Source organism: Erpetoichthys calabaricus, chromosome 1, assembly GCF_900747795.2.
Source record: "Erpetoichthys calabaricus chromosome 1, fErpCal1.3, whole genome shotgun sequence".
Classification (NCBI taxonomy): Eukaryota; Metazoa; Chordata; class Cladistia; order Polypteriformes; family Polypteridae; genus Erpetoichthys; species Erpetoichthys calabaricus.
Window position 1 is genome coordinate 47,217,243 of NC_041394.2, and position 14,431 is coordinate 47,231,673.

The 14,431-nt window shown below is 37.5% G+C and overlaps 1 protein-coding gene across 4 annotated transcripts in view; it reads left to right on the top strand.

Annotated features, from left to right (window-relative positions):
- Positions 1-14,431, top strand: part of adam28 (ADAM metallopeptidase domain 28) — a 129,011-nt gene that overhangs the window by 43,228 nt on the left and 71,352 nt on the right. For all 4 annotated transcript variants that reach the window (XM_028798933.2, XM_028798940.2, XM_028798948.2 and 1 more), the window contains exons 3-10: positions 153-229; positions 4,009-4,087; positions 5,530-5,609; positions 8,928-9,102; positions 12,672-12,734; positions 13,319-13,390; positions 13,645-13,814; positions 14,060-14,141. In XM_028798933.2, the coding sequence (XP_028654766.1) occupies positions 153-229; positions 4,009-4,087; positions 5,530-5,609; positions 8,928-9,102; positions 12,672-12,734; positions 13,319-13,390; positions 13,645-13,814; positions 14,060-14,141 (798 nt within the window). The remainder of the gene's footprint in view (positions 1-152; positions 230-4,008; positions 4,088-5,529; positions 5,610-8,927; positions 9,103-12,671; positions 12,735-13,318; positions 13,391-13,644; positions 13,815-14,059; positions 14,142-14,431) is intronic.

A 14,431-nucleotide genomic window follows, 5' to 3' on the forward strand; every position in this document is an offset into this window, starting at 1 on the left:
GAGAGCAGAAACATTTCAATAATACTTCTTTATTTTACCAGCTTTTATGCAACAACAATTATTTCCCTGCAATTTGCATAAGCTTCTTAGCTTGTTCTGTTTCAACATGTTTTCTGTATTTTCCAGAATTAAATGACTCTCTCTTCCCACAGCCACAGTATCCAGATACAGTGCACTATGGATTGAAAGTAGATGGGAAGGAGCTTGTGATCGACTTGGAGAAGAATGAGTGAGTAACCCAGTCTGAAATGAAAATATCAGATGAAACTCTGTCGGTCTAGTACAGAGGGGGACCCAAAATGTGGAGTAGAAGACAGGGGGCATTTAACTGTCAGCCATTCTTTTGAATATTGCTTTTTTCTTTTTAAAATCATCATGTACCTGAATTATAAAACATGATATGCATTACAACCCAGCCACACAAGACCAGTGAAATTATTTGCTCATAAATGCATAGTGAGCCAGGAGTGAGACCCATATTTGGCATACTATTGTCTTAGTCACTATCCCATCATTCTTAGGCCATATCCACACTAGTACATTTTTGTTTAAAAACCACACACTTTGTTTTTGCCTTTCATTCACAGTACCCCCCAAGTTTGTAACCCCCAAAAATGGAGACTTTTGACAATGCTCTCCAGAACCTCCAACTTCTGAAAAAGTAGCCACAGCGTTGTGGTGTAGAAGGACAGACTCAATGCAGACTCTAATAGCACTCTGATTGGCTCCTGTTTAATATTCGCCCCTTCACTGATTGGATCCAACTTATTACACCATCTCAGCCCCTGATTGGTCACACTTCACAGATGAAAACCATATTCCAACATAGCGGACATACAAGAATTACTTTCCATGGTGCTTGCTGTATTTTTCACTTGTACTCAGCATTTGAAATATACAAAAAGAAATTTAGATGCATATAAGCACACAAGGTAAAGAATTTACTGCTTTATACAGTTCTGCAACAAATCCTGTGACCAGTAGCATTACTATCCGTTCAAGGATTCTCTTTCATGATACTTTTGTAAATGATGTTAAAACGCTAATATGGAAAGAGATCATTTTCACTTAAAAATGCAGTTTATAAATGCAAACATAGTAGTGTGGAGTTAGTCTTAAGAGACCACAGTAAAAAAGAAAAAGTCTCATTGTTTCATTGTTTTACTGCAGCTTGGCACTGCCAAAGCAGACAGTCACTAAGTGGAATGTAGGCTACACTGGGTCAGTACTTAGTGTGGCTGGGTTCAAATTACAGACCATGTCCTGGTTGTGTTAACTTTGCACCTTCTTCCCCATGTACGTATGGATTTTTTTCAGTACTTTAGATTCCTCCCGTCTACCTCAGACAAGAACAATAGTTTAATGGGCAACTATAAATTTGAGTCAGGGTGCCCTGAAAAAAACTGGTGAGTCTTCCATGGTTGTTTACAGTCCTCGAGACCCCTTGAAACATATTTTAGAAAACTGGCAAGGAGGATAATAAGAGGTAAAAGTATTCCTTGTAATTACAATAACAATTAATCCAGAGATAGGAGACTAAAACACCATACTATATCAGACATGTTTTATTTCAATTACTCCTTTTCTAACAAAAATATTGGTTAGTATATTGCATAACATGAGTAATGTTGGTCATTTTATCCTGTCAATTATCTTCACTTTGGTTTGAATACTTGCTATACTTGATGTTTTATGAGAAACATATGCAGTAAAGCTATGAACGGCAATGTACAATGATCAAGGAGACAGTTACCAAGTCCTGTTCTTGTTGTACTGACTGCTTGCCAACAAATGAATGCTTCTCTGCCTCTTCAGCAGCAATGGACGCTGCAAGAATGACGTCAAAGTCACATTTCTTATGGGCAACTTCAAGACACAATAGGAGAGAAAAGAATTGGAAGTTAAACTGATGCTAAAATGTAACACATTACAGCATAGTTTGAATAGAGGCAAGAGTTTTATGAGCAGATATGTGGACTATTTACATTACTCGAGTGACCCAGGAAATGTAATTACTGATCCACATTGTAAGGAAAACTCATCAAAAACATCAGAAGACATTGTTGGATTGTTATTGTATCAGAAGATATTCATCATTCATTGTTGTCATTTCCTGCTAAATGAATCTGAGGTAGGAGAGGTTCGGTAATTCTTGACACTAAAGATGCTTCACATCAGGGGTTTAGAATTGTGTTTCTTTCCTAAATAACAATAATAATAATAATTGTTTACATTTATATCGCACTTTTCTCAGTACTCAAAGTGCTTTTTGTTTTCATAGTGAGTGTATATAAACACAGGTAACTCCAGTTTCTGTGTTACGCTTTGCCTTAAGAAGGAGCCTGAGCTGCCTCACATATTGTAATGTATCCAGCTAGCCCATAAAATGTGTCATTGCATCCATAAATGGATAACCTGGTACATCACTCTACTTCTGCCTCGCTGATGAAACAGATTACAGCCCTGTAATATAAAACAATGCTAAAATATCACTGATAAAATGCCTAATTAAGTAAAGCATTCATCCTCGGCCGTGATTAAACCTTCTAATGATGGGACTGATGATAAACTTTTACTAAAACAATAAACTATCTTTTGAAATAACAGGCATTCGCTCATTTTAAGTACGCATGTGTAACTTTTACAATAGCCTGATATCTGAGTTAAACTCTGTGACTCTCAAAATGATAACAAACAGATCTTACCAAGACAGCTTTATATAATAAAAATGACTTGACTGCCCTGGCTTTGGTCTCTAATGACTTTTATTGTATCGCTATGCTTTGTTAATCTTTATTATTTTTACTCGGGTAATCCATCATAAGAAAAAAAAAATCTTTGATAATAGTGTGTACAGACAGGGATTACTCTGAAGAAGTATGTAAAAAAAAAAACAAAATCTCACTATACTTAACAAAATGAACCACACAAGGAGGCCTAAACCAGGAGGATTACAGGGTACAAAGTGAGCAGAGCAGAAGAGAAATCCTAATGTCTCCCTCGTACTGACAACATACATCTTGATTTCCCTGTCTATCACTTGGAGTACCTGGCCCAGTTGCCTACTTATAAGTACAACAAAACACTTTTTACCTAAAAATCTCTCTCTGTCTCACCTTGACCCCCAACTCTCCCAAACCACCTGCAAATTTGGGTTGGCGCTGCTGTGTTCCTTCCTGATTGTGCCCTCAAATCTGTAAGTTGTCACTAGTTGTTTGCCCACTCAGAGTAGACAGCAGACCTCACAGAAGCACAATTCTTGCATTTAATGCCCAAAAAAACTGCTGAAGGTAACTTATTGTGTATTTGGTAAATGGCATTTGGGTAAAAGCCAGAGGAGCATAAACGCTTAAGAACTATAACATCAGAAAACAGCAGTGTGATAAAAGGACCACATATCAGACTGTGAGTTACAAACTGTCAGACACACAAAGTAAAAAAATAACTCCCTCAGATATCATGGATGCACATCACTCCCCTCCCTCCACTCTTGTGCAAACTGCTAGTCTGCCATTTAGTCCTACATATTAGGAATCTTGGTACTTTCCAAATTAAATTCTAGAAAGTTCTTCCTCACACTTCCTCTGGCTAACGAACACTGATTTACATTTACAGTGCAAGGAGATTGGCTTACAATAAGATTCAGGAGGATGTTCATGAGGGTTATTAACTTGCATTTATGATCCGTTTTACAAAGTCTTCATACTATTCAATAAAAGCATATTTGTAGGTGATCTACTTCACTTATGTGCCACATCAAGTGTCCTTTACCCGAAAGTCAGACACCCAGAAAACACATTATTGGAAAATATGAACCTGGAGTGCAAGACAAAAGCCATTAAGTCCCAGAAGGTGGAGAGATGGATGAAAATGAATAAAGTTCACTAAAACATTGCTGGACTGTGAGATATCTGATTGCTCCACAGACCCACAAGGATTATTAAACATCAAGTATGTCATTGAGCTCTTTTAATATGTTTATTTCTCTCCCATTCTTTGACATTTCAGGGGACTCATAGCCCAAAATTATACAGAAACTCATTACACGAAAGATGGAGAGAAGGTGACCATCACTCCACATGACCTGGTATGTTATGGATTGTCTATTCCTTACAGAGTTCTTTTAAGAAGAATTGACAACATAGCAGACTGAGTAAACTTCAAAGAATCTGCTGTAGAAATTAATAATGTGTTGATGACTAAAAAGGAAATAAGCCTACAACCACAGAAATAGCTGGTGATGTTCAAAGGGAAGTATAAGTCATAGCATGATGAGACACACAAAATAGGCACTCAAATTAAGACGAATACAGCACACAGGGCCAGCAGAATATGATCAAAAGGATACAGGAGGTGCGACATGTGTGGTTGAGTCGACAAAAAGGAGACACAATACAGAGAATATATCGAAATATGTTCAAATAGAAAGGGGAAAAACCAGGAGCATTTTAAATATGGTAATAAAATGATGGCAGACGAGACAATAAACATGTTTTAGAGCACTAACATTCTCAATGAACAATAAGGTAACTGAGCCACAAGGGACAACACAGAAAATAACAAAAACAGTGTTAAAAAGAAAGACAATTCAAAATCTGTGAAATGACAAGGCCAAATTGTGAATGGCTGAATGGAAAGAAGGAAGTATGTAAGAATATCCTAATGGTGAACGTGATATGATATGTGTGGAAATTATATAGCTGTCAAATGAGGTAACACAAGTAAAAAATAAATTCTACAACAGAGTGCAACAGAAGAATGTAGCCCAGTGGTTTTCAAGTTCAATATGCAACTTATTTCAGGAATAACATTCAGGAATGATATGGTACTGAAGTAATTGTTCCCCTTAAGCATTTAATGTTATCAACATTTTGGGTACAATTAAGTAAATAAACTTTAGAGGAAAGTGTCAATTACCTGTAAATTAAAATAGCAAAGGAAACATACACATTTATAATGTGATAGCAAAAATACAAATATTCCACAATTTGTTAAAATAAGAGAATGAAAAAGGAGAGCACAGTAAACAACAAGATCAATTAATAGTAAGAATGGTGCCCTGTTTGTGGAACTGATTGGAATAAAAACCCACAGCCTTAGACGTGTCCCAGAGCTGAACTTGGAAAGCACTGATCTAATCAAATCTCCCTTCACTACTGCAGGTCATTGGTTTATATGAAGCAGAAATTGTGCAAAACTATTAGATGTTAGTGTAGTAAGTTGGATACCCTTCACTGTGAATGACAACTTTAAGCAGCCACTGTGTAGCAGAGCTAAGTCTGGGCAGTGTAGTCAGCTCGCCAACCACACTGACGTCTTCAGCGTTAAGAGAGACTTTTCTCACTTAATACTTTGAGTCGCTCATTTTCTCACACAGCACATGCTAATCACAAGTTTGTGGGCCTGACGTGCAGCCTCCTGCCAATGCAACATACAGTGTGCAAGTTGGACATACTGTAAATGCAGGAGTGTAATAAAGATGATGGACTTCAAAAAAAAACAAAAAACTCTTGTTTCTTTTCTTTGCAGGAGGATTGCTATTATCAGGGTCATATTCACAATGACAGTGAATCTATGGCTAGTATTAGCATCTGTGATGGAGGGCTCAGGTAAGTTATTCACCTGCACCGTTGGAGCAAGAGGGCACCTACTGCACACAACCAAAGTGTCCATGGTGCTTCCTGCCTCTGTCGTAAAGTTTATATGACTGGAACACTTCCAGTAATAACAAGGAACCTGCAGATTTCACCATTTTAATTAATAACTAAAATTATAAAATACATTTGGAAGACATTATGACATTGCTTACGTGCTTTTAGTTGACACTAAATTGGCTGACTGTAAATGGTATATACATGTGTGTGCCATGTGGTAGACTGGTATTGTATTTAGGGTTGGTTCACACCTTCTGACTATTGCTTCTAAACATAGGTTCTGACTCTCTGTCACCTTGTAATTGAACAGCACCAAATATTAAGGACTAACAGAGTAATAATCTGAAAAGTCAAGTAATGAAAAATTGCTATTCTCCCAAATGGAAACTAAAGTTGAGATTGTGGTCAATTGCTAAATTACCATTATATGGGTGCAAGCAACTTCCTAATTACCTGAAGCATAAGTTAATGTGCCAGCATCACAGTGAAATCCATAAGCAGTACATGTCTGTACAGTTCTGTATGAATGTATATCAAGTTTATGTTCAGTTAGCTATAAAAAAAAAACACAACAGAGATGGGGCTATATCAAACAAAAAATCAAAGAAACTTAAAGGATTCAGGATTCAGCATTTTTCAAGTCAAAGTTATTTCTTCACAATCATGGCATGTATTAATTTGCCACATATAATTGTAGCATTTTTTTAATTAATTTTAAAAATACCTCTTGAAGCTTACAATGGGGCCAAAGGGTACCAGGGAACAGAGTGCAGCCTGACGGATCAGAGATTTTTGCCACCAATACCGATAAGGAGTCTGTGATTTCTCATAACCAGTATTAGTGGCTGATAAATAGCCCCTTGTTAAGAAAGAAAAAAAACTACAAAAATATTCTAATATATTTTTTTATATTTTATAACAAAATAAATACAAACTAGATTAACCTATGTACAAAAAATATCAATGAACAATTATTCAGAAAAATATTCAGAAAAATAAATATTGTATTAATGAAAATGCCTTATAATTTATCAAGTACATCCATTTTGAAGCATAAAAGACTTAAGAAAACATGCTTTCCCATCCTTGTGATAGCAAAAAGAAATTAGAAGTAATTATCTCAAATTCTAAGAACTATTTTTCTTGAGGTAAGAATACATTTCTTGCTTGCTTGCTTGTCTGCTCACAGCTGACATCGTGAATGGAGTTTAGACTTAAACACAAAACCAAACACGTGCCTGAAGCTGTTTACAGCATGGACATATCCAGGATGAAAGTAAAGCTTTTACAGTTTCCATCAAGTTCATTTTGGTAATCACGATACCTTAAAACTATGGCTTGTAGTGCTTAAGTTGAATGTAAGCCCTCGATTGGAGGAACTACTGAAAATAGAAGTGTGAGTCTGTAGAGCTCATTTCTTTGTGGAGGAATACTTGCAGCCGAAAAGAAAAAGAAAACATGATCCTGATTGGCCATTACTGAAGCCAAATGAAGTTCCAAACATATTTAAGGTGAGTCATTTCATTACACCTGCAAGGCTGAAAAGTGGAGCCAGAGAATATTAACAATGGAAACTGAAAACTGCACAGATGAAAAGACCTTATGTAGGGTGGTAAGGCAAACCAATCATTACTGGTGCTGCTTCACAAATCTAGCATTGTGAGTTTGACTCGTGTGTCTGATCACTGTCTGTGTTGAGTTTGTGTGTTAGTGTTCTCTCTAATAAACAAAGCCACAAAGATAATTTGATTTGGCAATTCCAGGATAGCATGAATGGGATTATGCATGGGTGCGTGTGCAAGTTGTTTGTGGAATGGGCTGGTGCCCATTACTTGCCTTTCTCACACTGCTGTGGAGGAAGAGACACCAGCAATGAGATGAGATTCAGAGCCAGTTTTCCTTTAAAACGGTTGAATGTCACACGTTTTTTTTTTTTTTTTTTTTATTTCCTTCATAAGCAATATGGATACAGTGTTTTAAAATCTATCTATCTATCTATCTATCTATCTATCTATCTATCTATCTATCTAAATTATTTGTACAAACTCAAAATGCAGATTAATATCCAATAATATTTGTCCCCTGAAAAATGGATGTACTTTGTAAACTTAAGTTGTTTTATCCATGTATGGACCCTGATACCCTTCATCCCCATTGCTAACTGCAAGAACGAGGGATGTTCAAAAAGTTTCCGCACTTTTATGTTTTCATTCGAAATGGTGAAGGCAGGAGCATTAGTAATTGGGCATTATAAAGTTGGTACAATGCTAGGAAAAGTGCATCGCAAATGAAGGTGACTATGTAGAAAAGTGATGGCATTTGTTTTTGAAATTCTTAATAAATAGAGTTAAAAAAAAGTGCGGAAACTTTTTGAACATCCATCGTATTTTTTAAATTTATAAAAAATACTTCATTTAAGAATGCCATTTTATGTGTCAAATTAATAAATACAATGACCATGAAGAAATAACTTCAACTTAAAAAAAAATACTTACTTGAAATTTTAAGTTTGGTAACTTTGCTTCTGCAAGCTTAGGTATTTTAACCAGGAAAGTTGGACACTCATTTATTTTCTTTATTTTCTTCCATTTGTTCTGAGATTTACAATATGAATTACCAGTTTGTCTTCTTTGTTTCCATTGGTAAAAGCCATTTCCCTCCTGTTTACCTCATTGGTGGCAGCATTTATGTGATGCTAGAAGCATTAATGTATTGATGAATTAAATTATTTACAGAGAGTAATAAAGAATTTCAGTTAACAATACAGCATGAAAGGCCTGGTGAAAGAATCCAACCTGTCCTGTGTATGACGTTAAACTGCATCCATCCTGCATGTAGGCTCTCCAACTTGCAGGGAAAAACCTGGGGGTTGGTGGCAGAATTGGCACTCCAGCCACCATAAAAAAAATTCACACTGTTCCATTCCATCTGAACTAGTGTGGTGCTGAGGTGTCACCTATTACATGGCTGCACTCGGGTCCTAATCTGGGATCCTGAGTTGGTTTGTCATATGGTGGGTGCGGCAATGCGCTATATCAGTGTGTGCTCCTAACCTCCTCCTCCTCCTCCTTCTTCCCACTCACAAAAAAGATGTAATTTTTTTTCCATCTTGGCAGCTTTTCTACTGTACAATGGATTCACTGTACTACTGACGTATAGCCAGTCTGCTACGACTACAGTGCTGACTGCCACAAGTCCGCTATGGCTGCTGTGCGCTTTGAGACTTCTCTAGACTGAATCCTCCAATCCTCGTTACTACTTTGTTAATTACAGGGGATTTTTCCAGACTGCTGGACAGCGTTACCTGATTGAGCCACTTCAGGCGAATGACACGGGAGATCATGCTGTTATCCAGTTTGAGAAAGTCAATGAGACACCAGCAGTGTGTGGAGTGACAAACACCACATGGGATGATAACTACCCCAAGATAAACAGGGTGCGCTCCAGGGTGAGTGCATCTTTTTCTTCTTTGTACTTTAGGGATTTTAGGAAAATGTGCATTAAAGTGTTTATTGGAGAAATACTCACAATTATTGATTTGTTATGTGCAAAATATAAAACTTGTTCAGGATTTTAATAACATTCTCAAACATCCTGCCTAATCTAAATCAGGGTCACAGTGAGCTAGAACCTGTCCTAGCAGGAATGGGTGCAAGGGAGGGCCACTAGTCCACCACAGGGTCCCTCCAGATTCATACACGGCAAGTTCAGAATAACCACTTAACTTAACACGGATGTCTATGTGATGTTGTAGGAAAACAGGGGAATCGTAAATCATATAAAGCACAACTGAATCAATATATATATATGTGTATATATTACCTTATTATATGCTGTATTACCTTTATTTTACATATTTTTTTACAAATTGCATATCTTCTAATTAGTTTTTATTAATTAATATATTTAGTTGCCGGACGAAAAATGGCACACTGGGTAGGGATGCTGGCTCAGGGGTACAGAGTTCTAGGTTCAGATCCCAACCTGAACAAGTGTCGGTGTGGTATTTGTATCTTCTGCTTGAGCAATTTTCATGTTTCTGCAGTTTTCAATTTTTTGTCAAAGATGTGCATTTGGCTGGATAGGCGATTCTAACATTGGCCTCACATGCATCAGTGTACCATGGGACAGACTGGCCCCCAGTCCAGTCCTTACTGATATTAGGCCCTGATTTTATGTTCAGTAGATGGATGATGGGTCTATGAAAGTTACATAGTTTCTTCAATATTTTGCAAGGATTTATAAATGCTGTTCTGTAGTACTAGGGTGTGGTACCATGTTAGCCAATATGGAAATACTGTTTTTACTTATTGTCTTGTGATCTACAGTATAATTTCCATAAAAAAATTAAAAAAACAGGTGATTATTAGCCAAACTCAATTGCCACAGTGTTTTGAAAGGGGACACTTCACACGGGTCAGTCCTACTATTTGTGGTGCACTACATTTCATATCATTTTTTATGCCAGTCTTATCAAGCAAAATGCTCACTCTGAAATCTGTCCCAAAATCTGTCATGCTGTTCGTAGAGTCAACAGTGTTACACTGCCATCCTAAACAGTTGAAGAAAATTAACTCTTAGAAAAGTAGAGACACTATTTTTTTAATTTTTTGTCTTCAAATATATCATTAACTGTTTCCATTGATTAAATGTCCATTTTTAAGTTTAACTACTAATTTCAAATTTTGCTTTTGCCAACTTGTTTCCATGTGCGGCCGTAACAAATTAACAAAACTTTGCAAAAGGCAACAAGATCACATACTGCCATTTCTAGGCCTACCTTGTGCCACAGGCATATGGTGTGCTTGGTGGAATGCATATTTTGAATTCTTTCCTCAGCTAAAAGTTACTGTGATTACATTAGTATGGAAGCTGACAGAAGATCTGCATATATATTTTTGTAGTTGTTTCTTGAGACAATGCAATAATTTTCAAAATGTTTTCCAAAGCATATCACTTAATGTTTAGCTTACTAGATATAGTATGATAACGGGATTGCAGGTCACTAAAAATGTTGATTATGAAGTAAGAGGGCATTCTGCAAAGAAGACGTAGGAGACACCAGAGAAGGGGTTACAATTACATTTGGACAGCTATTATAAGCTTACAATGGGTAGGGTGCCTGGGTGGTGCGGGCGGTTTGTCACAAAAATAACTGCATTGGGTCTCAGTACAAAACATAAACTAATGACATTGTACTTTTTTGAGAAAATTATTCTATCATTTTGAGAAAACAATAAAGGATAACCTTCTGTACATTAACCATAAAAGATGGCCACCTATAATTCTTTGGCTGATTGACTATGATGTATTTCATCGAGTGTGCATGATGCAGCTGTATTTACCAGTTCAGACTTGTATAGCTATGCAGAACAATTTCAAAATTCTAAATATTATGAACGCCTAGATAGGATACATATTCACTAGCCTATTTTTAAACTAAATCACTAGTGTCCTTTTTAAATGTGCAAGAGGGAATGTGGTTATATTATTGTTTGAAAGTGACATTGCACATTATGCTGAACTGTAGATTATGAATTTGAAAGTCTGTATGTTTTGTTATAGGAGGGCATGTGATGAAAATCCTGTCACATCACATGAAATTTGTAAATTCATTATTCTTCCTGTTAAAAATATTTCCTCTAAGGTTTTTCACAGTATTAGAAAGTATTCACAATTATCTTTTAAATCAGAACAGAAAAAATATTCATAAAATATTACCAACAAATTACCATTTTTATCGCCTACACTGGCAAACATTACAAATTAACAACAAAACAAATTCTCACAAGCTCCTTCAGATGGAAACCTGGCTATTGAAGCTTGTGATATGAAGAGGCATTGTGCACCCGGCCAAACACCAGGAGAAACAGGTAACTTAGCTGAGAAACATAAACCGATAGCAGCCATAATCACAGGGAAAACACCACATATAAATAAAGATGAAAAATAACAAACCTACAGTCTTTCTGGGACTTTGTAAACAAGTGTTTTGTCAGTCCATTTGGTGATTTGACTTGCCCACTTCCCACCACAGTATGACATTAATGTACTTTCTCTCTCACCTCATACTTCTTATCCTGAGTCCCACACTCAGTTCAGACCTGGCCTCTCTTCTTCCCACAAGTTGTTTCCATTCTTTTATCAGAACTCTGGCTTTGAGGATTTAAATGTCCACCCCAGACTACTTCTGGTCTGGCATTAGAACCTTAGAAGTCAGGGGAAGCTTTCTATTTGCTCCAGGGACACATTGCTAAAACATTCCTCAGCTGACTCTTGATGTTTGTGCACAGTGTCTAGCTGCTCCAGATGTCCCTGCACCCTTGGCCATCCAGCTGTCTCTAAAAGGCTGGTCACCCACGGCAGTACTCTGCTGCCTGCTTTAAGGGGGTGGGCAACATAATGCCATATCTTCACATTTGAAAATATGCACCCCCTAGCTAATAGTAATTGTGGTCACCTTAGGTGTTTCCTCCCTGGCCTCAGTTTCTTTCCAGTGAGTGTGTCATGTGCATCAACATGTGCTAAGACACCTGCGTTTTAGTGTTTTGATGTAGGATTGCATACTACCACCCAGGCAGAAACACTCTCATGTCAGTGCCCCTGCCTAATGCCCTTCTGGGGAATGCTGCCACAAAGCACCGGTGTGCACTGAACCATACTTGATACCAGTGAGTTTCTCTGTTTTCCTCTTAAAATGTCTGTAGGATTAGGGTTAGGGTTAGGGTTAGGGATGTAGGATTCTGTCCTGCGCCATACCAATTCAGTTGTGTCCTTTTTATGGCACACTTCTGCCAGCAGAATATACCATCACAGTATTAGCAAAAAAATCTGCTTCTATATCCTAACATTGTTCAAAAAAGAAAAAAAAAATACAGAACAAAGGTACAGCACTTTAGGAAAAGAATAAGCTGTATTATTAAAGTAATATTTACATATTTATTTTCAGAATTTTTTTATTTATTGTTAAAACTTTAGTAACTGAGGTTTTTTGTGTTTTTCTTATAAATTTTTCAGGGACGTTCATTAACAGAACAGTTGAAATATGTTGAACTCTTCATAGTTACTGATACTTTACTGGTAAGTGCTTTTTTAAGTTTTAAAATGAGAACTGAATCCTGTGTGCTAAAATAAAAGTTTTATAAATAAAAGCATAAAGTGGTTGTTGTCAGCGGCATGGTGGCGCAGTGGGTAGCGCTGCTGCCTCGCAGTTGGGAGACCTGGGGACCCGGGTTCGCTTCCCGGGTCCTCCCTGCGTGGAGTTTGCATGTTCTCCCCGTGTCTGTGTGGGTTTCCTCCGGGCGCTCCGGTTTCCTCCCACAGTCCAAAGACATGCAGGTTAGGTGGATTGGTGATTCTAAATTGGCCCTGGTGTGTGGGTGTGTTTGTGTGTGTCCTGCGGTGGGTTGGCACCCTGCCCAGGATTGGTTCTCTGCCCTGTGTTGGCTGGGATTGGCTCCAGCAGACCCCCATGACCCTGTGTTCGGATTCAGCGGGTTGGAAAATGGATGGATGGATGGTTGTTGTCATATTACCAAATGTAATTTGGGTCTTCTGTTTCAAGAGACTATTGTATGCATAATTGATTGAAGAATAGTAACATTTTGAGGACAATACTAGTTTTGCTTTTCTTCTTTGACAGTTTTTGAAATGTGTTTTTGCAGTACAAGAAAATGAAGAATGACCTCAATGAAGTACGAAAACGAGTATTTGAAATAGTCAATTACATCAATGTGGTAAGAATGAAACAAGGGTGTTAAGCTTTATTTGTTTTGATGATATGAATAAATTGTTACAGTCTCACAGATATTGTACAAAAAAGAAACCAAAAGACAGCCAACCTAACCCAAACCGTTTAATTATTGCAGGGCACATGCTCACCCTTAATGATGCCTTTCTTCTTTACACACTTTTATTACATTACACAAAATTCAAGGTATACAGCTTTTCTAGATTCCCTCAGTGCATTCTCTCTTATTTGTAAATGCAGGTGTATAAGCCCTTGAAGACATTTGTCGCTCTGGTAGGATTGGAATATTGGACAACTTCTGACAAAATCAGCATAACCGCACCAGCTGGTGCAACCCTGGACACATTTACAAAGTGGCGAAACTCTGAACTGGTGACCACGCTGAAACACGATAATGCACAGCTGCTCACGTAAGGGTCACTGATCATTATTAAAGGGAAAGCAAAACGGATTCTGCAGAAAGCTTACATTCACAGAGTTAACTTGTGGCCTGCTACTTTTCATTTAAGAAGGGGAGCAGCAATGAATGGAAAACAAAACTTACTTGGTGTTAATAGTTTAAGAGGCATTAGGCAGACAATTTATAATATGTGCTATCACAGTTCTACTGACAACATGAAAGACTACTTAAAATCTTTATTCTTTTTCTTACCAGGGGAATTGACTTTGAAGGTGCAACTGTTGGACTGGCTTATGTGGGGACAATGTGCTCACAATATTCTACAGGAGTAATTCAGGTAGGAGCGACATTGTGATTGGTGCACAATCGTCATGTGTCCAGAACAGTGCTGCAGCAGTGATGAATGAGTGTACCTGTCACATCACCGCAGTCTGATCATCCCTGCTCTGTCTGCCAATAAAAGTGAGAATCAATTGACGCATACATTTGTGCTGCCATTCTTGCCCACTACTCACTGCACATGCCACACATCTGTTGGTATCTTTAGATCTTCATCAAACCTCATTTTTGTCACTGACTAGTGTATGTAACAACAGGTTACTAAGGCCTTTTACTCTCGTTAGCTTC